The sequence below is a fragment of the Simochromis diagramma genome, unplaced genomic scaffold (genome assembly GCF_900408965.1).
Source record: "Simochromis diagramma unplaced genomic scaffold, fSimDia1.1 OVJJ01000753.1, whole genome shotgun sequence".
Classification (NCBI taxonomy): domain Eukaryota; kingdom Metazoa; phylum Chordata; class Actinopteri; order Cichliformes; family Cichlidae; genus Simochromis; species Simochromis diagramma.
This window is the reverse complement of record NW_024387523.1, coordinates 17,611,072-17,637,736: the sequence shown is the minus strand read 5'-3', so window position 1 is coordinate 17,637,736 and position 26,665 is coordinate 17,611,072. Positions and strand designations below refer to the sequence as shown.

At 40.1% G+C, this 26,665-nt stretch overlaps 2 protein-coding genes and 1 long non-coding RNA gene across 4 annotated transcripts; 1 reads left to right on the top strand and 2 right to left on the bottom strand.

The window, feature by feature from the left end:
• Positions 1 to 465: 465 nt before the first annotated feature.
• Positions 466 to 19,617, top strand: LOC120727151. 2 transcript variants are annotated; one of them, XR_005694437.1, is made up of 4 exons: positions 466 to 476; positions 6,163 to 6,168; positions 15,008 to 15,121; positions 19,606 to 19,617. It is a non-coding gene; the product is annotated as an uncharacterized LOC120727151 (long non-coding RNA). The 2 variants fall into 2 exon arrangements; XR_005694438.1 differs by lacking the exon at positions 6,163 to 6,168.
• On the bottom strand, positions 1,021 to 11,223 carry LOC120727150 (sodium-dependent neutral amino acid transporter B(0)AT1-like). The gene is given in 12 exon segments (XM_040021331.1): positions 1,021 to 2,669; positions 2,912 to 3,074; positions 3,393 to 3,552; positions 3,684 to 3,888; positions 3,997 to 4,153; positions 4,761 to 4,889; positions 5,035 to 5,147; positions 5,231 to 5,341; positions 8,278 to 8,459; positions 8,547 to 8,684; positions 8,777 to 8,917; positions 10,979 to 11,223. Coding segments are annotated over 12 exon segments (1,854 nt in total). The 5' UTR covers positions 11,178 to 11,223; the 3' UTR covers positions 1,021 to 2,513.
• LOC120727149 (sodium-dependent neutral amino acid transporter B(0)AT1-like) lies at positions 18,678 to 26,134 on the bottom strand. Its single transcript, XM_040021330.1, has 12 exons — positions 25,196 to 26,134; positions 24,513 to 24,653; positions 23,894 to 24,031; positions 23,624 to 23,805; positions 23,425 to 23,535; positions 22,725 to 22,837; positions 22,507 to 22,635; positions 22,238 to 22,394; positions 21,910 to 22,114; positions 21,664 to 21,823; positions 20,889 to 21,051; positions 18,678 to 20,757 (listed from the first exon to the last, which is right to left on the bottom strand). The coding sequence occupies exons 1-12, from the start codon at positions 25,392 to 25,394 to the stop codon at positions 20,548 to 20,550; spliced, it is 1,908 nt and encodes a 635-aa protein (XP_039877264.1). The 5' UTR covers positions 25,395 to 26,134; the 3' UTR covers positions 18,678 to 20,547.
• Between the last annotated feature and the right edge of the window lie 531 nt (positions 26,135 to 26,665).

Below are 26,665 nucleotides of genomic sequence, written 5' to 3'. Positions count from 1 at the left end.
GCACAATTATATACAGCAATAGCTCTCCTTAATACGTCAAAAACTTTATGCTGAGAGAAAGATTATTCACAAGTGGAATTTCATTGAAGACCTTTTCCAAGAAGTGGAAGGTGATTCATTCTAAAACATGTAATCCATATTTGTTCAGTCTTCTTGTAATTTCACTGTCATGAATTGTAAGATTTAGCATGCTAACTGAGGCCTGTAGAGTCTATAGCTCTTGGGTTTGTTGCAGTTTCTCTGTGCACGACGCAGTCAAACCTCAGGATGAATTTGCTTAACAACTGTTGTCTGTTCTACTATTTTCTAGGTGCTCTAGGAAATGAATCTGTCAATTAGTCACTTTTTCAAATGAAAATTATTAGCCTATCACCATAAAAGAATATTTGCTTCACAAAGCACTTATAAACATATTTATGTCTTAGCATTAGTTTTAAAAAGCGGTATCTCATATCTTTATTTCAAGGAATGGTTTGGTCGGGAGCGGTACCACTGCATCCAGACTGTTGGATGACTTCATTAAAAGTAAAGACAGTTCCATAAAAGAAAGGAGAGATAGTACAAAGCAAAGAAAGGCATGTCAAAGCATCAAATGTAGATCTTGGAAATTAAACTCATAGCAAAGACCTCCTTGACTCCTGGACAGTGGTTTTTGATCATCGGTCATGACAATTTACATATTAATGATTAAGGAACTGAGCAGTTCATGTTCATTCGTGATCATCTTAGCAATGTACGTTTATTATGGTAAATGGCCGCTTTGTATAGCGTTTTCTAGTCAGACCCCAATACCACATTGTCTCCACCGTCCACAACATCACACACTGGCGATAGCAGCACATTGTAGCCAAGCTGCCCTGGGCGCACTGACAGAGGCTGAGCTGCGGACATGGCGCCACGCCCTCTGACCACCACCAGTAGGCAAACATTATGTTGGGGAAACCTGCAGTCAGCTGAGACTGAAGAAGTCACTTGGATGAGTGACGAAATGTTTCTCCCACTGAAAACACTACAGCCAGATGAACAGAATCAACCTTTTGGGGTTTAATTAGCAGTCTTGACAATTGAGCATGCATCAAGGCTGCTGATGATCAGATAATCAAGTACATTTGATCAGCAGCATCTGGCTACTACATACCCTTTTAATTCCTTGAAGTGTATCTAGTTTTTCTCTGACCTGTGCGATGCTTGTTTTCTTATTCACATGACAGTGTGAACACATATACAGATGGGTCAGCTTAAAAAAGCTTCTTAGTGTTGGGCCTTCATAACAGCTTAAGTGCATGCAGACATCAATTTTATAGGTTTCCTCAAATCTACAACAAGGTTAAAAACTATTCTTCTATAACATGGATATGTAATAAGAAGTTACGGGGGTGTAGCTCGAGAATATCCTCAACAAAAGGTCTGGAAAGTAACATATTCAGTATAATTCAATGCAATATATTCTGAAGTAGCCTAATAGTTTTAACCCAATAAGTCAGTCAGCTGAGCCTGACTGACAATCCAATAGACAGTCAGTTGCATTGACTGTCTAAATCCAGTCAATGCAACTGGCTGTGAAGTAAAACAAAGAAAGAGGGAATTCAACAGTGCTTATTTTTCATTTTCACAATAAACTGGAGAGTTCTCTAATAATAAAATAATACAAAAATGTTCTTTTGCATTCAATGTTAAAATGAAGAGCATTGGAGAAAGGTGGTTTCAGATAAAGTGCTTAATTAAAACAAAAATAATGAAAAGATTTGGTGCTTTTTCCTTCAACTACATGTCACATGTAAGCAGTCTCACAAAAATATTAAGTTTAAGCCCTCCGTTCTCCGCGCTGGTTGTCTCGCTTCAAGTTTCTGCATCTCGTCTCATCGACTATTCTGTCACATGCCAGCCAGGCGGTGGAGTCAAACTCAGGAGCTTCTGGCTGTGAAGCAACAGTGCTAATCACCTCACAGCTGTGCTGTCCACTCCAAAATACAATTTATCAAATAAATATCTATTACACAGGCTAATTAGATCTATTTACCAAACTATAATTCACTGTCGATGTGTTTTTTTGTTGGCAATGATTATTACCAAACACTTAATAGATTTCGTAATGAACCCGGTATCACAGCAGCAAAGTAACAGACACGCCGGTCCACCGTGCAGATGTTGCAGTACCAGCAGGGGGAGATTATATATTTAAGGCCAAGAAGTCGCTAGTGAACAATGAAGTGAAGTATGAAGTATACCAGGGTCCTTTATTAGCCAGATTAAGCTAGGTGGCTAATGTGTGTTTACATTTAAATGTGTTAGTAATGTCTGTTCAAATGCGTTCCCATGATTATTTTCATGGTGTCTTGAGATAAAATACCTCCCTCTGCCATTATTGCAAATTACTGCACGTGTGTCCATTTCACTCTTGCAAAGCGTGACACCGTGGACCAGCATGCCTATTACATGTTTTGGCGTGATGCTGGATGCAGGACGCGCTGTTAAATAATCCTGAATTCTGCTTTATTCTCTGATGTATTCATTTATAGTCTGGATGACATTTTTTTCTTGTAGCAAACAAAGATCAGCCGACATAATGCGTACATAGGCACTACCAGGCTGGGGACTCCTGCTAAGAGAAAGATAACAGCATAGATCCATGAGGGGTAGGGTATTGATGTCAAAGCTGGAAATGTCTCCTGTAAAAGAACAATGAAAAAAATCCAACAACCTATTATGAGTTTATGCAATAACTTTTCAAACTGGTAAGCTATGTGTGACTGCTGCCAATTTGCTTATTGTCTTTTGACTTTACTTATGATGATAAATATAAACATTTGGGACGCCATATAATTGCATCAGTGAACATTAAGATACAAAGCAAAACAAAGAGGAGGTGCTTAAGTTGATTCAGTAACTAGGATGGTGGTTGCAAACTTACAGAATTTATGTCCCAGACTAGATAGTTGAGCTGCTTTTGGGCTTGAGTCACCAGGTAGAAAACCAAAATAACCAGGACAATCAGAGGACTGATAAATCGCCACGTAATCTGCCAGAAAATAGAAGGCTTTCACCCAACCATGAACTTTATGTCCTCGTTGAACCTGCCAAACAAGAAAATTTCAGTTAGCTTCACATCATGTTATACAAAAAATAACATAACACTTTTTGATGCTGCTTTTCCAAATGGACAAAGAAGCTTAATGTCTAAGTTCAGGTATTTCCCTTAATACCTGAACTGTTTGTTTTAGCTTGATATGTGCTGAAATGCCTGCACCAAGCTAACCCCGTTGTTCTTTGTGCTTTGCAGAAAGCTGAGCTAGCTTATGCAGCCTAATAGTAGTGAAACGTAAAGCTACTCGTGTTGACACTTTACTTGAGTTTCCAAATATGCAGCTGAAATTAATGGAAGCACCACTAACCTGTCAATGCCATAGATGTAAACAACAGCTATCATCTCGAACAATCCAATGGTCAGCAGTGGAACAGATCCAGCAAAGTTATCAAAGAGAGTTAACCAATAAATTCCTGATGGTTGTGCAAACAGGAGGCAGATGATGAAGGATACAAAACATGTTGCTCCTAAAAAAATAAGAACAATGGATCTTATGTTAAAAATCCAGCAAGAAACTCTAAAAATGTTCAATTTAAATGTAAAATTCTGAGGAATGCATCAAATGTAGATAAAATAAAATAAAATAAAGCTAAGTTACCAGTCAATATTTCATGGGGCCATTTTTTGGGAAATAAATTCAAGTCTTTCAAAGGGACTACGACTCCTTCAATGTTTCCAAAAAGTGTTGAGAGTCCGAGGCAGAGAAGCATGATAAAAAACAGGACAGACCAGACTGGGGAACCCGGCATTTTGGTAATGGCCTCAGTGAAGACAATAAAGGCCAGACCTGTTCCCTCCACTCCCTGAACAAACACAATGCAGATTAGAATATAAAATAATAATAATAATAATAATAATAATAATAATAATAATATCATGGGAACTTAATAGATTTTCATTAAAATAGGTACCTCACTGAGGAGTTTCTGCATGTCACAGGTTTTAATGTCCAGTCCAAAAACAGTATCTGGATTGGAGCTGTTCAGATGATGAAGGGCTGCATTGTAGTTGCTGGCAGTGATGCTGTCTTCAGGGAGTTCAAATCCATTTAGTAACATCCTGATGTTTCTGATGAGAAATTACATCAGATTAGTAATTCGGGGTTACTATTATCTACTTAAAGAATATGCTTACATATGTTTATAATGGCAATGCACAAATGCAGGTGTTCATCAGGTATTCTTACCATCCCCACAATTGAGTTAAGCATGTTAGCATTTTCTAGTCACATTAAACACATATTTTGCCGTAGCTTGATGTGAATATTTAAGGATGTTGTGGTGCTGTGTGCTGACTGACAAACCAGCTGGTGTCATGTCTACTGGCAGACTGCTTGCAATGATGACGATCTCATTAGACTGACTTTAAAACCTTTGTACCTATAACTGAACACTGTGAAGTCAACAAAGAGGATAAAAACCTTTACAACCTTAACTCAATGTTTTGCAGAAAAGAAGCTAATAGTTCTGTTGTGCTAAAGCCAGAATGTTTGTTTTTTACAAGACTTGGGAGAAAATTTTTTCAAAAGATGCAAATTACATTTGCTGAAAGCATGGTGTTAAGGGGTAGGGGTACCTGGACGTCACAGGGTTTTTAAATTCCTGGTCAGTAAGTTTAGTGCCTTTTACCAAAAAGTAGTAAACTTTTTCAAAGCCTTAAAATAAGCTTTACTCACTCGTTGATACAGGTGTCATATTTCTCAGTGGCCCTGAAGCCAATGATGGAGTAGGTCACTGTGGCTGCATAGACTGAGGTGAGGCCAGTTACCACAGACAGGATCACAGAGTCTTGCACACAGTTGTTGCTTTGGAAATTAAATGTGCAAAAAAAAGAAGGAAACAACAGCCTGACTTTGGTTTTTGGAACATTTTTCAATGAGTTATTTTGCCTATTTTTTTTTAAAGAAATTAAATTAAAGTGAACAAAATGCTAAAAGTGCAGTTCCTTACTGAACAGGGTTGTAGCTTGAGAAGGAAATCACCCCTCCCCACGCTAAGCCAAAAGCATAAAAGACCTGTGCACCTGCATCCAACCAAGTAGTTGGATTCATCAGCTCTTCCACCTGCAAGAGGGAGACATGCACTGACATGTATTTCTGACCTTTAAATTCATACTTTAAAAAAAAAATCAAGATTTGAAACATACATCTGGTGTGAAGAGGAACTTTATTCCACTCAGGGCACCTTTAAGAGTCAGTCCTCGGATCAGGAAGATGGCCAGCACTATGTATAGCAAGATGGCTGTGATGTAGACTGCCTGAGGACATTAGAAATGAGAGTGGAACAACTTGTGGGATGGAAACGTAGCTATAACAATTAGCATACAAAATTTCATAATTTACAATGCTTTTTCTTTCTTTTTTTTGTGGAAACCTATTCTGGTACTTAGCTTAATGCTATCAATGCATCATATTAAATGTCTTTTTAAAATTCCAGATTTTAAAAATACATTAGATTAATCAGCTTTGTGGTGGAAGTCTTCCACTTTGGTGGTCTAAGAATCTCGTCACTGCTTTTTGCCGATGATGTGGCCCTGTTGCCTCATCAGGTGAAGACCTCCAGCTTACTCTAGAGCAGTTCACAGCTGAATGTGAAGCAGCAGGAATGAGAATCAGCACTTTGAAATGAGAGGCCACGGATTTCAGCTGGAAAAGTGAGCAGTGCCCACTCTAAGTCAGGGACGAATTACTGCACCAGGTGGAGGAAGTTAAGTATCTCGGGGTCTTGTTCACGAGCAGAGATGGGCAGTAACGCGTTACTTGTAACGCGTTACTGTAATCTGATTACTTTTTTCAAGTAACGAGTAAAGTAAGGGATTACTATTGCAAAAACGGTAATTAGATTACCGTTACTTTCCCGTAGGAACGCTGCGTTACTGCGTTACTAAAACCGTGATTTTTTTTTTGCGAGAATGTCTCATGACAATGACGTGAGTGCGCCGTTCGTGACAACAGCTGTGTGCAGATCAACAATGGATCACATATCGATTGTGGGAGAGAGTGTGAGCGTGCAGCGTTTAAAGCGTGGAAGTACTGACCTTACTTTGAGTTTGATTCCATAAAAAGTGACAAAAACTAGTGATGTGTCGAAGCTTCGAATCGTGCGTCGGGTAATCGCGGGGGCGTTTTTCTGAAGCGCGTATCGAGGCTTGCGTTGATTACGTATGCAGTGACGTTCGAGGCCTCGCGGGCAGTCCGTACCACGTGACTGATTCGGGAACTGGTTCACCGGTTCGCGCCAGATTCGAAATAAAATGGGCAGCAAAACACAGCTGATTCCCCCATGAGCACTGTTATAAAGTCACAAGCACATTCACATCACAACTCCCTCCCTTTTTGTTTCCATGTACATTCCTGTGTTAAGCTGCCAATTTATTATACACAAACAGTAATTAAATTAATATAATATAAAATTAGTATAATATTAAATATAACTAATATTTAGAGTTCAGTTATTGGTGTCATGAACAATAGTAATTCCTTTATTCATTCAACTTGAAGTGCCACACACTAGTTTGTGTCATTATTGAGATGTACATAAGCATGATTACGCAGTTACACAATCATCCCAAAAACTGTGTACTGATAGTTTCCACTTTCTCTTTTGTATCAGACATACTGTGACAATATTCGGGATAAATAACCATAAAAAACAATTTATTTATTCAGTTTAGAGGTTTACACATCACATCATTATAATCATTGAGCCCGTTTCACTTGAATTGTCCACTTGATGGCGCAGTAGAGCAAATGAATCATCACAATGCTTCGAACCATGAGTCGACCAGTTGGATGGGAAGCTTCAGTTCATCATGAGGCTTCATCTCACCATCACTAACAAAAACATTAGTGTCCATCGTGCGTGGGAAGAAAACTTCTTTTTACAGCAAAAAAAACCCCTAAACTTCCAAGCAAGCGCCGAGTGCGCTATGACGTAATGGAAAATTCACAGAGAAACTCGCGGATTCTTCCATTGACCGCGGCACACCTGCACCAGGGTAAACCTCCGCCTACCGCAGTCCTGCTTTACAGGTGAAAATAGAGCAACAGGACCGCTGAGTCTTTGACTTTATTTATTTTCTGCTGTGTTTTACTTGCATCTATTTGAAAGAGTGAGTGTAAACACAAAAAATATTTTATTTTATGTGCTGGAATGTGTAGAAAATAGGTTTAAATGTTAAACTAATTTATTCAAGTCAGAGAATGTTGCTTATAGTTTAATTTTTACTTGATGCATAAAGTTAAAAGATTAAAACTGATAAAACAAGTTAAAAAAAGAGACTTTTCCATTTGATTACATTTTGTATGATGGATTATGCAAAAAAAGTAGAATTGGGCTGAAAGATCTATCACTTTATCACCTATTCAGGTTGTAAATCGTGTTTTTAAAAAGTAACTAAGTAACTAAGTAACTAAGTAATTAATTACTTTTGAAAATAAGTAATCAGTAAAGTAACGGGATTACTTTTTTGGGGAAGTAATCAGTAATTAGTTACTGATTACTTTTTTCAAGTAACTTGACCAACACTGTTCACGAGTGAGGGGAGCGAGAGATTAACAAATGGCTCTGACGTGGATGTGGACGCTGCACCGGACTGTTGTGGTGAAGAGAAAGCTGAGTGTAAAAGCGAAGCTGACGATTTACTGGTCGATCTACATCCCTTACCCTCACCTAAGGTCACGAGCTCTGGGTAATGACGGAAAGAATGAGATTGTGGGTACAAGCTGGAGAAATGAGCTTTCCCCAAAGGGTGACTGGTCTCTCTCCCTTAGTGATAATGTGAGGAGCTCAGTCATTTGAGACGGGCACAGAGTAGAGCTGCCACTCCTCCACATCGAAAGGAGCCAGTTGAGGAGGTTCGGGCATCTGACTAGGATGCCTCCAGGGGCCACCTGGGTGAGGTTTCCTGGCATTTCTTTCCGGACCCCGGCCCTTGGGCAGACCCAAGACATGTTGGAAAGGTTATATCTCTCAGCTGGACCAGAATTGTGTTGCACTTCCCCAGATAAGGAGGAGATGCCTAAGGAGATGGAGATCTGGGCTTTTCTGCTCAGGGTACTGTCCCTACGACCAGGCCCCAGATAAGCAGAAGAAAACTGATGGATGGATGGAGGGATGGATACTCACGTTAATGAATAAAATAGGAACATTGGCAGAGTAAAGAGTGATCATTTTATTTAAGGTTCTACAAACCTTGCCTGAAGTACTGATCCCTCGTATGCAGCAGATACAAACAACTGTCCAGGCAGCTAACAGACATATTATAATGGGCCACTGGAGTCCTCCAGAGTCTGCTATTGAGTTAGAAGCATTCAGAGTGACTCTGTAAAAGTAGTAGTCCACCGTGGAGCTCTGCTGGCATTCTGGTATAAATCCTAAAGTGAGGGAAAAAAACACTCTTAAACATAGCAAAACAGATGCTATGATTTGTGTGTGGGGAATGAAAATCAGTGTATAAATACCTGTCCTGTTTTCATTGAGAGGACAATTAGTCCAAGGCAATGGGTCTTGAAAGGAATTGAAGAAATACCACATGATCCAGGCAATTAAGGTGTTGTAGTACAGGGCAACCATAAAGGACACTAACATGGAGCCAATACCTGAGGGACAGCATTAATCATCTATCATCGCAATCACTAAAACCCACACACTAGGGTATTTTTGGTTTTTTTGCAGGGACCATTTTACTTACCAACACCTGTCAGATATGGGCTGATGGCCCGCCACACTCCCACACTGCCTTTTCTAAGGCGCTGCCCAATAGCAAACTCTAGCAGTAAGAGAGGCATTCCTTCTAGCACCAGCAGAATTAGGTAAGGAATCAAAAATGCACCTGCAAATATATTTAAGTAGGTTAAGAGATTGTTAGTATATCATTAACAGGTGAAAGTAACACACAACTGTTTTCAAGCACAGAATTCTGGGGAACAACTAATGCCATGACAGACATACACGACTGTGGGTGTAAGTCATGCACATGAATGTTTTATTCTCAAATCAGTGCTTTATTAACTGAATTAGCCTGTGCTATATGAATAAATCTAAACTGCCTCTAACCATTCACGCGAACAAACAACGGCCAGATTCTCTTAGAAAATTTAAATACCACCACTAATACTGTTACTACTACTAATCGTCTTATTAAAATTACTTATCATTGCTGGATGTCATCATTTAAAGTCTAATTTCTTTGCTTTTTTTTCTTAAACACAGTGGGTTTCTCATTTCGGTCTAACCGACCACGAGATGTTTTCTTGTTTTTCTTGTAGTCTATTAGTGTTTTAACATATCGGGTTTGATGTCCAATCTTTTTCTTACTTGAGCCACAGTGATCATCTCAGGAAAAATTATATTCAGAACTTTCATTTTTTCAGCCAGAGGCTCTTTTTTTTTTCCTTTTACATTTTTGAGGCTTTCATCACTCCAATGGAAAGCTGTGCTTCCTCTTTGAACTTAATAGTTTCAGTTTCTGCTTTCTTGGCATGGTGATGCAGGATCCTCCCTTTCTACATCATCACCACTTTCTTTGCTTCACCTAGAGGCAAGTGTGTCTATTTAATGGAAAAAATCGGATTTGGTTCAGAATGATTCAGATTCAATTTACGCATGATGGTAAGAACAAAACAGACTGCTTTGCGCATTTCATAAATCTGATGGTAATTTTGTCATATTAGACATATCAGTAAAAGAGGGCCGTTGTACGCTGGACAGAAAAAAACCCCAAAGTGCAGATGTCTGGCCATTAACACAGCATATGAGCCCAAAGACCTCATACAGTGGTGGAGGAATAATGATTTGTTGATGAACAGTACCTGAAAGTCACGTCCTGAATAAATAGAAAACAGATCCAGCAAGAACTTGACACAGGACCCCAGAGATACGTCTAACCCTTCAGTTTATCCATGTACATGAAGGCTAAGTATTCCAAATTACACAAGAAGTGGACTGATAATCAGATTGTGTGGGTTTATTTTTGTTTTTTGAACAAGGCTCTGAGTTTGTTAAATGAAGTGTTTTCTGTTAGTCTACAGTTTAATGCTTTATGTTTTTGACAAGTGTCCGTTTGTCTGATTCTGTCTGATAACGCGACAACACGATGAAGTGTGTAGGAACTTAAAAATGTTCAAAATTCGACATATTTATGATAATTTAAAACATCTTCTAATAAAAGTTATTAATAGCAGTTAGCCATTTGCAACTGTGTGGCCCTAAAAGTTAGATATGCTCTTATGTACAAATACGATGGGCGACGTTTATCACTATGGTTAGTCATAGATGTGTTTGGCTATATTTAGCACTTTTTTTTGTAGGCTAAAAATAAGATTTCGTGTCAGTGCAACCTGAAAGGTCACATTGCTGTTTTGTATTAATCAGTATACACCATCACTATTGCACAGAAAGGACACTCGTTGCTATAGCTCATGATACTGTGCTTGAGTTAACGATTTAAAAAGAATGATTAAATTACAAAATAAATGCATATTTTAAAAATATTTGAGTGCAATAAGGTAACTGCATAAAAGTCAACACCTCTCATTACATAATTAAGATTGTGTTTAAACTTAACCAGCTGGACTCAGGGGACATCTTGGTGTATAATCATTAATGCAGCTTGACTGCAAACCTAAGGGCACTCTCTTGTATTAATGAATTGGTGACAATTTAACTCCATTTAAGTGTTGGTACAAAGGTCAAGTGATTTTGTTGCAGTTAAAGTTTTAATTATTTAAAGAAAAGCATATTAATATTATTATTAATAATAATTATTATTATTATATTAATATTAAAATTACTTCCTGTATACCACAAACACACATTTTTTAAAATCAGTAAATCACTAAATTGTCTGATTATTAACCAGATATGTTATCTTGCCCTTTCTGTCTTAGCTTACCTCCTCCATGACTCTGACATAAGTAAGGGAATCTCCAAACATTACCCAGACCGATACAGAACCCCACACAGGTTAGTATATACTGAGCTTTGTTGTCCCACTTGGGTCTGTCTGCAGCCTCCTGTTTTTCCATCCTCTCCAGATCTTCATGCCTGGGGATTCTGAGATCCAGTCCTGGGTTAGGAAGTACCAGTCTCATGGTGTCCACTGTGTACTGAAGCGCACGTTGTGTCTACTTCTGGTGAAGCGTTTGTCAGGGGGGAGTGCATGTGTGTGCGCCCCCATAGGCTTGTCGGGTAATCATGAAACGATTTATGACCTTTACTTTATCTGCAGTGTTGGGCAGATTAACCAGACACAGGCACACTCTGTGCTCTGTACTTTCTCCTTCATTTATAGCCGTTGAGTTTCTTAGTTTTATTAAAAATTAGTTAACAGTCTACATAAACATTTAAAAGAACAGAAATAGGAGCAAAACCCATTTCTCTTGTTGCTATGGTCAGAACTCTTTTTTTATTCTAAGCATCAGTTTTATTTTCATCACTTTTTGTAGCACATTTCTTCTCACTGAAACACTAAATCATTGCTTGAACCACAATCTAAACTGAAACACAAAGATTTTTAACTGACTATAACTGTTTTTTAAATATCTATAGCTTATATTGATTGGCATTGGGTTTTACCCATGTCACAATTATGGGCAATCAGCAAAACACACAAACGCACAAAAAGCTGCAGTCTTTAAATTTGTGTTGTGTGTATTTAATCATTTTAGACTTTAGTACTGTGCATAATCTCCTTTATCAGATGTTTTCTTTTGCTAACATAATATAAACAGAATAATCTTATAATAAAATAATAATAATAATCTTACTATAATAAGGATAGCATATGTATGTATATATGTCTGAACAAAATGTTAGACAGATATCGTGAAACACATAGTAATTATTAACATTTATGTTTTTAAATGAGCGTCTATTATAAATCCAATTTCTTTGCTTTTCTTGTATATTAAGTTCATTTCATCATCCCTACAAATGTTACGTTTTCCCTTTGTGTTTGTATCATGTGCCATAATCAGCATTCATCTCCCGTGCAGAACTGAGACTGAAGACAAATTTGTATCCGGGGCTAAATTTTGTTTGAGTGAGCACTAATTAGTCACAACTAAGGAAATGAGGGCCACTGTGGTTTGGGCAGACAAGACCAAAGGGGAGATGACTGAACATAATGCAACCAAACCAAACACAGCACATCAACATAAACCAGGGATCGGCAACCTTTCTGATGATGAGTGCCATCTAAAATTTCCTCAGAAGTCAATGTGCCATATGATTGCATTAGCAATAAATTTAATAACGCTCTATATTAACAGTTACACACTATATAGAACCACTTTATAGAATTATATTTGTTCGCAGATGTTTGCAGTTATCAGCTATTTTGAAACAAAAAAAAGACACTTTTTATCCATAACAAGAACTCCATAACAGCAAATGAGCTGTACGACAGAAAATGCAATGCTATTTATGGTCTCCTCACAACAATGATAAGAAAAATTAACTGGGCCAACATGGCATGTTTGTTAGTACAGAGATACACATGTTAATGTCAGGTAGTGATGTCCAGCAGGTGAAAATGCAAGCACCATGAACACGCACAGCCATGGATTCCAGCTGCGTTCGTAGTTCTGCAAACTTTGACCCCCACAGAGAAGGGCAGGGCGATATGGCCAAAAATATTTATCACGATGTAGATTTGAAAATTTGCGATAACGATATAACTGACGATATAATTGACACGAAACAAAATACAACTCCAAAACTTTATTAGTGGAAAAAAAACCCATCAATTTCTTTTTGTTTAAACAAGCAGCTGTTTATTTTAATGTGCATTACAGCCACACAAAATTGAACAGTGGTTATCCTGTTATATACACGGTTATGGATAACCATGTATATCCACAAAACTTAAGAGGTGCTTTGCAACAAAAGTGCAGTGTGCAAAATCAATAAGTCAAATAATAATATTGCACAAACTCTTGAGTAAAAACAAAACAAACAAAAACATAGATAAATTATGCTACATTTTCTACATTTCAAGTTTTAAGATTCTTTGTCAGAAACACTAACATGTTCACAGATGCGGGCTTAAGGGAGGACCTTTGACAAGTTACATCATTTCCACCTGTGCTGAACAACCTTTGAGATGCAGAGCTAGTTGCTGGAATGCAGAGGTATTTCCTAGCTAATCTGCTGATGTGGGGAAAGTTTACTGTGTGAACTTTCCACCACGAAAGAGGATCACACTCACTGTCTGCTGGTGGACTATTCACATAACTGCGCAGTTCAGATGATAACCTCTCTGCAGTTACCTCTATCTTGACACTAACTGGTCCCTTCAAAAAAAACTCCCGAGACTCTTCTTTGGCTTTTTAACAGCTCCCTGACTTGTTTGGTCTTCAGTAGATATATGAGGTGTTTCTGAAAAACCTGTGGCTGTGTTACCCTGGTGTGACACAAGATGCTCTAGTTCACTCATGACTTGAACTTTGATGGCTTCGCTTTCACTCTCACAGAAATATTCTGTATGAAACCGTGGATCAAGGAAAGAAGCCATGTTAACAAGCCTCTCTGTGACACTGTCTTTGTAGCTTTTGTTCATGTAATCAAGTATTGCTATTTTGATGTCTTTGGTCAGCTCAGTGTCACCTTCTTTTACTTTTAACATGTCATTGTTAAACATCTGAAGAACAGGCTTAACACATGAAATGGTTACATACTCTTCAGCAGAGAAAGCATCTGTAAACTCTAGGAGTGGACTCAATGCAGTGCTGACCAAGTCAAGCACTTCAATGTCTTGCCATGTCAACATGAGGTGCCTTGTGGTTTTATCAGCTGCTAAGACCTGTGTTATAGCTTTTTCTTGTTCCAGCAGCCGTTGGATCATTCTCTGCTTTGAACCCCAACGAGTGCAACATTCAGTTATGAGTTTGTGTTCTGGTAGGCCCAGTTCCTTTTGGGCAGCCTGCAGAGCTTGCTGGCACTTCCAGCTGTGGCTAAAAGCAGCAACAATCTTCTTTCCCACTCCAACTGCCCGTTTGATCCTTGGGTCCTTCACACTTCTTTCTAAAAGACATACATTTAAAAGGAAACACAGTTCATTACTCAACAGCAATATCAATGCGGTGTGGAATGTGTGACATTTAAGTTTTATGTATAACACACAATTATTTACACACACATACACACACACACACACACACATATATATACACACACATATTTATTAGGGGTGCAACGATACTCGTATCGATATTGAACCGTTCGATACAGTGCATTTGGTTCGGTACGCATATGTATCGAACAATAAAATATTTTTTATTTATTTTATCAACTTTTCTTCTGACGATGCTGTCTGTGTTGAGCGCTCAGTGGATCTGCGTTCGACTACTCCGCCTAGGCTGCACTGTCGAGTGCAGATCCACTGAGCGCAGCGCAAGCTAGCAAGACAGAAGCTAAGCTCGTTGCAACATGGCAACTACCTCAACGCTACCCGAAATTGAACCTCCCCCACCCTCATTCAGATCTGGCGTTTGGAACTATCTTGGTTTTCATGTGAAGCATGACCCTGATGGTAAGCGCGTCATGGACAAAAGTAAAACAGTATGTCGGATGTGCCACGCAATGCTCAATTTGTGGGAACTAGTGCGTTAGCGCAGTTAGCTTGTTAATGTGTTGACGCCGTCCAGCCCCAAGCACAGGGCGATCCGCGGTAACTTGTTAACAGAGATTTGCCGCGTTATGGCTTTAATGTCATTTTAACGAGATTAACGCTGACAGCACTAGTGGGAACACAACGAATATGACTGCACATTTACGCCGACATCATCCTAGTGCAAAGACAAGTGGAAGCAGACAAAAACGACAAGCATGCATGCTACAAACTTTACCCAAGTCATTTAGACAGCCGTTAGCACATGATTCTCCTTATGGGGACCTGATATGTTTAATATGCTGCTGAAAGTATATGGGAGTCCTGTTTGTGGAACATTAGTATATGTGAGGGGGCAAACTCCTCAAGATGGGTGGTGACCATGGTGGCCATTTAGAAGTCGGCCATCTTGGATACAACTTTTGTGTGACACATCAAACTTATTGGTAATGTCACAAGAAAAACAATGGTGTGCTTGGTTTCAACGTAACTTTATTCTTTCATGAGTTATTTACAAGTTTCTCTTTGTTCACAGCCATTGACATGTCGAAGAGGTTAACACGTGAGGAGCAGATCAAAATTGTGTTGATATCTGGTGAACGCAGTAACCGGGTCATTGCAGCAGATTTCAATGCAAGACACCCTACGAGACAACCCATCTCCCATGGTACAGTCAGCAAACTGCTTGCTAAGTTTCATGAAACTGATTCAGTGTTGGATTTGCCAAAATGTGGACGCAAGAAAACTCACTAATGAAGAAACATCAGTGGCTGTCCTAGCTTCATTCAGCAAGAGCCCACAGCGTAGCACTCGCCGCATGTCACTGGAGAGTGGCATTAGTCGAACATCCCTTCGGCGGATATTAGCTACTCACAAATGGCACCCTTATAAACTCCAGCTACTGCAGCATCTCAGCGAGGATGACCCAGATCGGTGCACAGAATTTGCAGAATGGGCAAATCAAAAATTGGAACAGGACCCTCAGTTCACGCAGAAGATTTTGTTCAGTGATGAGGCAAACTTTTATGTGAATGGTGAAGTTAACAAACAAACCCACCACTATTGGTCTGACACTAACCCACATTGGATGGATCCCTCCAAGACTGTTGGAACAACAAAAGTGATGGTTTGGTGTGGTATATGGGGTACAACGATAGTGGGTCCATTCTTCATCAATGGAAACCTCAAGGCCACTGGATATTTGAAATTTCTACACGATGATGCGTTTCCCTCTTTATGCCCGGAAGCCTGCATGTTCCCTGAGTTTTTCCAGCAAGATGGTGCACCTCCACATTATGGGTGCCAGGTCCGAGCATTCCTAGATGAACAGTTTCCTGGAAAGTGTATTGGTCGTCGTGGGCCAGTTGAATGGCCCCCAAGGTCTCCTGATCTGACCCCCTTAGACTTTTATCTTTGGGGTCATCTGAAGGCAATTGTCTATGGTGTGAAGATACGACATGTGCAGCACCTGAAACTACGGATACTGGATGCCTGTGCTGGCATTTCTCCTGCGGTGTTGCTATCAGTGTGTGAAGAGTGGGAGAAGAGGGTTGCATTGACAATCCAACACAATGGGCAGCACATTGAACACATTTTATAAGTGGTCAGAAACTTGTAAATAACTCATGAAAGAATAAAGTTACGTTGAAACCAAGCACACTATTGTTTTTCTTGTGACATTACCAATAAGTTTGATGTGTCACATGGTCCTCTTCCTACTGAAAAAACAAAAGTTGTATCCAAGATGGCCGACTTCTAAATGGCCACCATGGTCAAATCAAATCAAATCAAATCAAATCACTTTTATTGTCACATCACATGTGCAGGTACATTGGTACAGCACATGTGAGTGAAATTCTTGTGTGCGAGCTTCACAAGCAACAGAGTTGTGCAAAATACAATAATGTAAACAAGCAAAATACAAGAATGGCTACATCTGAAACTAATAAATATATGTACAATATATAATAGTATATGCATTTCTGGGTGTGTATACTAAATATTTTTCTACGTGTGTGTGTGTGTGCGTGTGTACACATATTTTACAAATTAAATAGAGTAAACAATAAATAAAATATATAAAATAAAATATACAGAGTGAGACATGTGCAAAACAGTGGCGTTACTGTACAGTATGTAGTGCATAATGTTAAAGTTCCAGTAGTGAAGCTGAGGTGTCTATGAAGTGTTCAGCAGTCTGATGGCCTGATGGAAAAAGCTGTCTCTCAGTCTGCTGGTACGGGACCGGATGCTGCAGAACCTCCTTCCTGATGGAAGTAGTCTGAACAGTTTATGGCTGGGGTGACTGGAGTCCTTGATGATCCTCCCCGCTTTCCTCAGGCACCGCTTCCTGTAGATGTCTTGGAGGGAGGGAAGCTCACCTCCAATTATCCGTTCAGAGCACCGCACTACTCGCTGGAGAGCTTTGCAGTTGTAGGCGGTGCTGTTGCCATACCAGGTGGTGATGCATCCAGTGAGGATGCTCTCAATGGCACAGTGATAGAAGGTCCTGAGGATGTGGGGGCTCATGAGAAAGAAGAGGCGCTGCTGCGCCTTCTTCACTGTTTTGTTTGTGTGTACTGACCACGTAAGATCCTCAGCCAGATGTACACCAAGGAACCGGAAGCTGCTCACTCTCTCCACAGCAGCGCCGTTGATGGTGATGGGGGTGTGTACTTCTCTGCACCTCCGGAAGTCCACTATCAGCTCCTTTGTCTTTGCGACGTTGAGGGTGAGATGGTTGTCTTGACACCAGTGGGTCAGGTCACCACCCATCTTGAGGAGTTTGCCCCCTCACATATACTAATGTGCCACAAACAGGACTTTAATATCACCAACCATTCCCATTTTATTACAGTGTATCCATATAAATGGCCCACCCTGTATATATATCTTGTAGCACAAGTACCCACATTCAGAGATTAATAACACAAACAGTATTATTACCATTTAAACTAATACAATAGGTGCTTAATCTGACGTTATAATTAACTTATCTATTGCAATGTGCAGGCGATGTCTGAAGCATGAAAGTCTGGTCCAGTTGTTGAGTGCAACGGCTTTCACAATGTTGGCCCCGTTGTCTGTCATCACACACACTTGTTTGAGCTGAGGAACTCTTCTAAGACTTTGGCTATATTTTCCCCAGTATGGTCCTCGGGGGAAAAAACTTGTTTCGAGGCACTTGTTTTGTAGCTTCCAGTCTTTGTCCACGTAATGTATTGTGAGGCTCATGTAGGGGTCCGATGTTCGGCTTGACCACATGTCCGTGGTGGACGCACTCTGAAGATAACGCATTTGACACCTCAGTACGGATCTCTTCATATAAAGTGGGCAAGGCGACTTTAGAGAAGTATTTCTTGGTGGGTAGCTTGTAGCGTGGATTGAACGTTTTAAGCATCTTTTTGAAACCTTCTCTTTCCACACTCTGAATAGGCATCATGTCCCTGGCTAAACAATGTGTCACTGCATTAGTTAGTTCCCCCCAGCGTTTGCTAGTTTTGTCATAAGGCATGCAGCTATTTAAAGCTACGTTGATTGTTTGTTGAGGCATTTTGTTGGGTAGATACAGTGGGGCAAAAAAGTATTTAGTCAGCCACCGATTGTGCAAGTTCCCCCACTTAAAATGATGACAGAGGTCAGTAATTTGCACCAGAGGTACATTTTATTTATTCTATTTATGGCCTATGGCAGGTTGCAGACCCCTGCCATAGGCCATATATTACCCACGACTCACGTATAGACCCACTGAGAGAGCTAACCCAGTACACAGTTATACCCAACCACATGGCAGGAGAGTTAGCTTAGCCTAGCGCCCGCTAGCGGCACAGACAGAAACATAGTAATTTCCCCCCTAATCTCAGTTACAGTCCCAAACACATCTTATTATCACATCCTCACACATCACAAACTTAACGTTGCTCATTAACGCACACTTTTCACGGAATGACCACTTCTCTGCTGGTAATCCGGAGCAGAAAAGCTCAGGTGCCTTGGCCACGTTTATCCCTGCCCATAGTCTCTCTCATACAAAGCGGTAGGGTGACCTCTACTGGCCACTCTAAAAAACTACAGGTGAACTAACAACTGAACAACAACCGTAACTACGGGGCCTTTTGTACAGCCGCCCCCAAATGTATGGAGTACATTTGTTCACAACAAAAGGCAACTTTACAAACAAAGTCACTATGATTGCCTTCTGTCTTCGTCCGGGAGGGCAGGCAGTGCCACCAGCCTCGCCACAGGTCGGGTGAAGGTCCTGTCTTTCACCTTGATGTCAGCAGACCTGATGTGCCCGTCTGCACTGGGGTGGACTTTGGAGATGCGACCCACGAGCCAGGAAGTGCGAGGCAGCTGAGGATCTACGATCATCACCACCAAACCTTCTGTGACATCCGCGGGGGATGACTGCCATTTCTGCCGCAGCTGCAGGCTTGGAAGGTACAGCCAGATGAATCGAGACCAGAAGTGGTCAGCCAGCACCTGCTGAACACTAACACTAAAAACTCCATCTCCGCATGGCGGAGGTTTCATCATGGTTTGGGGTTGCTTTGTCCCAGTTGCCTTGCAGCCATCGATACTGGTTTCATGACCAATTGTTATTGCTGGGTGTTATAATACTTCAATGAGCCAAAGAACACAGTGAAAAAGACGAGCTCTGATGAAGAGTGTTGTACAAAACATTCCAGAAATACTGAGAAACTGAAACACTTTTACAAAAGTCCTGCTGCTCATCGCATAACTTTCACGAGCGGCTACTGAAAACATCTCATGGACGCTGCTAAAGAAAGTATAAGAGTTAATCAATTCAATATTTAGTAAGTCAAACATATGACATGATCGGTGTGCTCAGTGTGTTCAAATAATGACATGAAAAGCTCCGTTGTTTGTGCTAGTTTAGTCAGACAAAGTTTATCAATAGTTGTGCCTCAAGTTAGGATCAGTGCAGAAATCCTGGTCATTCCAAAGGTTTCACAAACCTTTTCTTAGAACTGTACATCACAAGGTAGAAGTTTACAACAGTCCGCCTTAAAAACACAATAACCAAACAACACAAAAGGGGGCTGAAAGGTAGCGAGGCCCGTATTCTTCGTTTTTTTCCAGCTTAAAAAAATCTTAAGACATTATTACAGTGTGTAAAAATCTTACTTAATCCAAGGATTATTTACAAAATATTAAAATAAACCTCATGTATATAGAGGCACTTGGCACACCACAGGAAAATGCAACATAAAGTGTCTGAGTAATATGCTGGGTTGCCATGTGACACCAAAGCATCTTGAGTTCATTTTTGCATTGATTGAATGAATGAATACCATTCTTCTGAAAGATTTAGTGACTGCAAAGCCATCACTCTAGGGAACGATGGTCAGGATTTGTCCCATAATTAGTCAATTGTCTGTATTAGACATACATGCGTGGTACATTTAAAATATCAAAAGAATAGTTATATATTCAACCACTGACTGGTTAACTTAACATTACTACTTTCTGTGGGTACAGGAGAAAAATATCAGACCGGCTCACCCATGTTTTTTTTTCTTTGTGCACTCCATACAGATGCAATCTGAGAACATGTTAATTATTGAGCTTTAGATGCTTGTAAGCATATTTTATGAACAGAGCAGGTCAACCTGTTTCCTTCTGCCAAGATAAGCTAAGCAGCCATTGGGTGTCCTGTAGCCCTATAATAAATCTCCCAAAGTGCACAATCATGCAGAAACTAACTAACAACTTAAAAATATACATCTGTTTTTCAAAGATAATAGTCAGCAGTCGCAATCTTGTGCATAGAACACATCAATAAAAGCAAGTACACATCAGTCACATTAAACAATCAAGGCGACATCAACCTAGAACTTTGCTTTGCCGTTCATTTCTATTTTGGCTGAGATAGTGTCCACTGGGTGATCTTTGTAGCTTTTGTCCTTGCAGCACTTCCTCTGGAAAAATTTAAAGAGGGCAAAAATGGGGATGGCCAGACTGGGAATTCCAGCAAGGATAAAGATGATGGCATAGATCCAAGAGGGATAGGGACGTGCTTCCAGTATGGGAAAGCTCGCCTGTGATCGGGATCAACAAAAAAGTTACATTTTGCAGCACAAAACATCAAACTACATCTTTATTCCTGCAGTTACTGTATGTAAAAACTTGTTTCTTGAAACCTGTAAACTACTGTGAACAACAAACTTACCGCTTCCTCGTCCCACACCAGATAGGTTAAATCTTTGGTGACTTGGGTAACAAAGTAGAAAATTAGGATGAAGATCATAAGGAGTGGGCTAATCACTCTCCATGTTGCCTGCCAGAAAATATTGGGCTTGTGGCCAACCATAAATTCAATGTCCTTGTTGAACCTGTTTGAAAGCAATAAGAGGGAGACATACGTACGTGTAAAAATCATCCATAAAAGGCAACCTTGTAGATTTTATTAGTTACAGTAAATAAAGCATCACATGTCACTGTTTGCTCAACTGGCTGATACCAAAGCAGACTGTAGTCTGTTATTTTTCTCTAAGCTAACTTTGAGTCCAAATTGACAACATTAAAAGATGTATATTACACCACCTTTTTTGCACCTTTTCTTCTAACTATTAGATAATTGTTATAAATAAGTCAACTTAACTGCTTTCATGTGCATGGTCAGAAACTCTAAGCCAAAAGTACATTTTACACATTCCTCCCCTTCCTGTTGCAACATTAAAACACACTTCTGCTGTGATGAGTTACATTATCTCTACTGCAAGGTCAGAAGGCAACGCTTTGTTTGAACTCTAACAAGAACTGTTGGTTGCCTCACTGAACACTGACCTTTTCTGCCTCTTATGAAAATACCAGGAAAGCGAACTTTCCCATAATAACAAGTACAAACATGATTCTGTTTAGATGGTCGGATGTTTGATAAAGTACCTAGAAGGTCATTACTTTGGACGCTGACTCAATGATCACCTAAGGACGGGCACACTTACCTATCAATCCCATAGATGTAGATAACTGCAAACATTTCACAGAAACCGATGATTAGGAGGGGGATTGAGCCTGCAAAGTTGTCAAAAAGAGCTAGCCAGTAGTTCCCAGAGCGTAGGGTGAATATGAGCCCAAGAGCAAAGGATATTAAGCAAGTAAGACCTGAAAAAACAACACAAGCAGGCGGTTACAATCAGACCCAGTTTTCCATGGTGGTTATGAAGAAGTTCTCAATGTGAGAAAGTTACCAGTAAAAACTTCTTTAGGCCAAGTTTGAGGAAGAACTCTAAGGTCTTGAAGGGGAACCACCACTCCCTCAATGTTCCCAAACATAGTTGAAAGGCCGAGACAGAAGAGCATGATGAAAAAGAGGACTGCCCAGAGAGGTGAAACAGGCATCTTGATGATGGCCTCTGTGAAAACGATGAAGGCCAGGCCCGTTCCCTCCACACCCTGAAGCGGTACAGGGCAAATCTTTCAAGTTCTGAATCGATTTTGAATCATTTTTGTGACACTCAAACTGGGCAAATAATCAGGGAATTAACAGGATACAAAAAAAATAAAGGCTCCACTGACCTGACTGAGTAAATTCTGAATGTCGCAGGTTTTTAAGGGCAAACCTTGGATGATATCTGGATTTGTCTGATTTAGGCTGGTCAGAACCTGATCGTAGTTGTCTATTGTGATGGAGGTTTCAGGGTAGTCAAAGGCATTGATGAGATGCAGGATGTTACTGAAAAAAAGTAAGAAAAAACTCATATGAGTCTATCTAGATACAAGTAAATCTCACTCTCTCATTTTTTCCCCCTATTGTAATGTCATCTTTTGTGCAAACTGAAACTCACTCTCCCTGGCATTCATCAAATTTCTGCGTTGCCCTGAAACCGATGATGGAGTAGATCACCGTTGCAGAGTACACCGAGGTGCAGCCATTGATGATAGAGATGAGAACGGCGTCTTGCTCACAGTTGTTGCTGCAAGTAGATTTTAAAGGGACATAGCGTGAGGACACTTGCTGGACAGTGAGTTCCATTATGACTGTGTAATCAAGACCTTTACTCACTGAACAGAGTTGTAACTGGAGAAAGAGATGAGGCCCCCGAAAGCCAAGGAGAAGGAGTAGAAAACCTGAGCTCCTGCATCCAACCAAGTCTGTGGATTCATTAACTCATCCACCTAAAGAGAATCCAAAGATAAGCATTCTTATTGAGCTGTGAGCAGATTTCTGACCTATACAGAATTTTAAAACGGACACTTTCCCACCTCACTGGATGTTGTTAGTTAATAATCTAAGAGGGTATGCACAATTGCACAATTGTCACCAGGTAATTTGGCTTTAAAGTGCCTATCTAGATTACTTATGTATTGGAATTTACAGTACTAACTGTGCTGCGTTTCAGCCTTCAGTATCAGCTTTTATATCAGCTTTTATCAGTCCTGTGATAAAGGTTTACTGCTCTCATGTTTCAGGCCTGGGTGTCTTAAAACAGCAAATAATAGCTTAAAGAAATAGGCTTGTATCTCTGTAAGTACACTTTCTAACAGTTATATAACCATATATTACTGTAATGTCTGTGCAATAAATATGAGCCTTCAGCCATCTAGCTTAGCTAAGCACGAAGAGTGGAAACAATGAGGTCCAGGTTTCACTGACGTTATTGAGTAATTCTCCACAGACGTTGTAAAACTGTACAAAAACCATGACAAATAAGTTCATCTTGTCCCTTCTGATTCTTGTGACATGTGATACATTGAACCCTTACATCTGGTGTGAAGAGGTACTTTATTCCCTCTGTAGAGCCTTTGAGAGTCAATCCTCTGATGAGGAAGATTGTGAGGACAAAATATGGGAGAGTGGAGGTGATGTAGACAGCCTGAAAAAAGAAAGATGGCACGTGTATATCTGAGCAAACCTACATGTAAAAATCACTTCCTTTTCTTAGACATTGTGATTTTTCAGACCTTGCCAGAAGTCTCAATGCCACGAATGCAGCACACATACAGCAGAGTCCAGGCAGCGAACAGGGCCAGCACCATCCACCACTGCAAACCTCCAGAGTCATCAATGGCTGCTGAAGTGTTCAGAGTCTCTCTGTACCAGAAGTAGTCAACAGTGGTGCTCCGTGCGCACTCAGCCACTAAACCTGCAAACGGCACAAGCAACAGCAACTTGATGGCAGGCTAATCATCGCATAACGTTCTATTGTAACCTCTTGTTAGATGAAGGCACACCTGTGCTGTTAGCATTGAGAGGGCATTGGCTCCAAGGCAGAGGATCTTGAAAGGAGTTGAACAGGTACCACATGATCCAGGCCATGATGGTGTTGTAATACATACCGACCAAAAATGAGACAAGTAACGATGCAATGCCTGCAAAAGAATGAAGAAAGCAGTGGAAAAACTCACAGTGATTATCTGCTTAAGATGTGGGCCATGTTTGCTAGCTTATTTTAGCATGACAGCATAGTAAGTGCTATGTTTATATATGTTACATATGATATATGCTTGGCAGGAATTTGGTCTTCTTATGGTGCTCAGTGTACACTTAAGTGATCCCAATATTGAGTGTTTTTTTCTAAATGCTTGGATAGGAATGATTACTCGGTCTGTATTTTGTATTAAAACCTAGCTTGAGTAACCGTTGCTGCAAAAGCAAACCTAATGGAAGAACAGCAGAATCAATTTCATCCTCTAAAAACTCTAAATTAGTTAATACATGAGATATTTAGCCATTATGGGAATTCTAACTTATTGCTGTCTGTGGAGCCATTTTGCCAACATAGACACAATAAAACACAAAGATACGAAGGCGCACACACCCACACACATGCATGGTTTTTTTTGTACACACCAACTCCAGTCAGGTAAGGGTTGATTGCTCTCCACACTCCCACGCTGCCTTTTCTCAGGCGCTGACCAATGGCAAACTCTAAGTGCAGCAGCGGGATTCCCTCCAGAACCAACAGGATAAGGAACGGGATCATAAACGCTCCTAAAAGCACAACATTCACATTCATAATGAATTAGCAAAGTGGTGAGATTTTCACTTTATTAGACACTTTAACAAAGGAAACTAAGCACAAAGATACTTGTAAACTGTGAAAAGCAGCTTTTTATTAGCTAAACTAGGAACTGTACAAACCAAGAATAAGACTCACACATTACCTTTCCCATAGCATTTATCTCAAGAAAGACTTTATTTTTTTGAGTTTCATTAAATAGAAATAAAATTCAATAAAAATCTAGTCAGCATCTCTATCTGATTATTTATGGTGAATAAAACGGGCATTTCCATAATTCATACTGTGGGGTTCTTTGTGTTGATACAACATGTCTGCATGCTTTGTCCTATCACTTGGTTGTAACCTTTTAACAAAAGCATTTCTCAAATGGTATAATTTCTTTCTAATCACTAAAATCCATAGTGTCCTTTTGTTAGCAAAAACAAAGTAAATCCACTGATATTTTCTTTTGTGGCATCTAGTCTATATTCAATTATCTTTCACATCTACTGCCCCACACGTCCCTGCATACCTCCTCCGTGGCTTTGACACAGGTACGGGAACCTCCAGACGTTACCGAGTCCCACGCAGAAGCCCACGCAGGTGAGGAGGTACTGGGCTTTGTTGTCCCATTTGGGCCTGTCCCCAGCCTCCTCGGTTTCCATCCTTTCCAAATCTTCATGAGATGGGATTCGGTCATCCAGTCCTGGGTTTGGTAATTTCAGCTTCATGGTGGCTTGCTGTAAACCTCCTCCGTGCAAAAAAGAAATTGGAAATAAGAGCTTCTGTGTCTCTCTTTAATAAGAAGTTCTGTTACTTTTGTAATTTTTTAAGCAACTGAGAGGATTCAGAAGTAAACCTCCTCTGTGCAGTCGGCTCCTGAGTCTCCGAGGACTATCTCTCTCTCTCTCCTCCCTCTCTCTGAGTCCTTTATCCCTACTGTGTGTCCAGGTGAGGGACACTGAGGCATTTACTGTGACCCGTTGCACCTAACTTGTGGTTATCAGTCACTTGTCTTAACCTGTGTTATATTATATGATGTCAGCAACTTTAAGCAGAAAAAGGTGCAACCTTGTTCTTAGTGGTTAATACATTACACGAGATGCTGCCAATAACCCTTTCCCTGGGCGAAGAGTGATTGGGTGAATTCTAATAACGGAAATGATACAATATAAACCTCTATCTTTACCATCGGGTCACGTTTTTGTAATCCCTGATAAACTAGATGGCTTATTTCTTGCTACAATAAGAACATTATTCGGTCTGTGAAAGCTCATTTGTGACTTATTCTAAATGATAACCATTAAAGTATTTTTAAAATTATCACAGAGTTGTGGAAGTGATTTTTTTCTCTAAGTTTATACCATGTTTACCTCACAGTATGATTGTCAAGCAGTTCATGGCCCTTGTAAACCTTATCAGTGTTGCTCTCTAACGCAATAACTAACTAATGAAAGGCTGGCATCAACATTTACGGAGTGGTGCATTTCCACTATCAATGTAAATGGCAGTCACATTCAGGGAGTAAAGTGGGACTTGGCTAAATAATGGGGCGGTAGAAGGTAAATATTAAGGTGGAGTTTGGAAAGTGTCACTAAAGAAAATCATCAGATTAACCCTTGTGTTGTCCTCGGGTCATTTTTGACCCAAAAAGAACTCTTTTTTACCATGTTGTGGAAAGGAATGAGCAGTAGAACAATGCACATATTGTCCTCTAATATAATGAGGAGGAAGAATCAACGATCAGGAGGATCCAGGATTAGAAGATAAAGAAAATATTGCCAATATTTAGACCACATGCTACCCTTTCTCTGAAGAAGCCCCCACATCACCCACCCGCAGAAGTGGAAGAAGGGTATGAAGTGAAGGAAAGTGATGAAGATGATGATGAGGAAGAATCTGAACTATGTTCAAGCAGGTTCTCAGGCATCCAGGACATGGTAGTCTGAGGAGCTTGGAAAGAAAGTGACTGGGCTTCTTGAAGTTTCTTGAATTTTCAGAA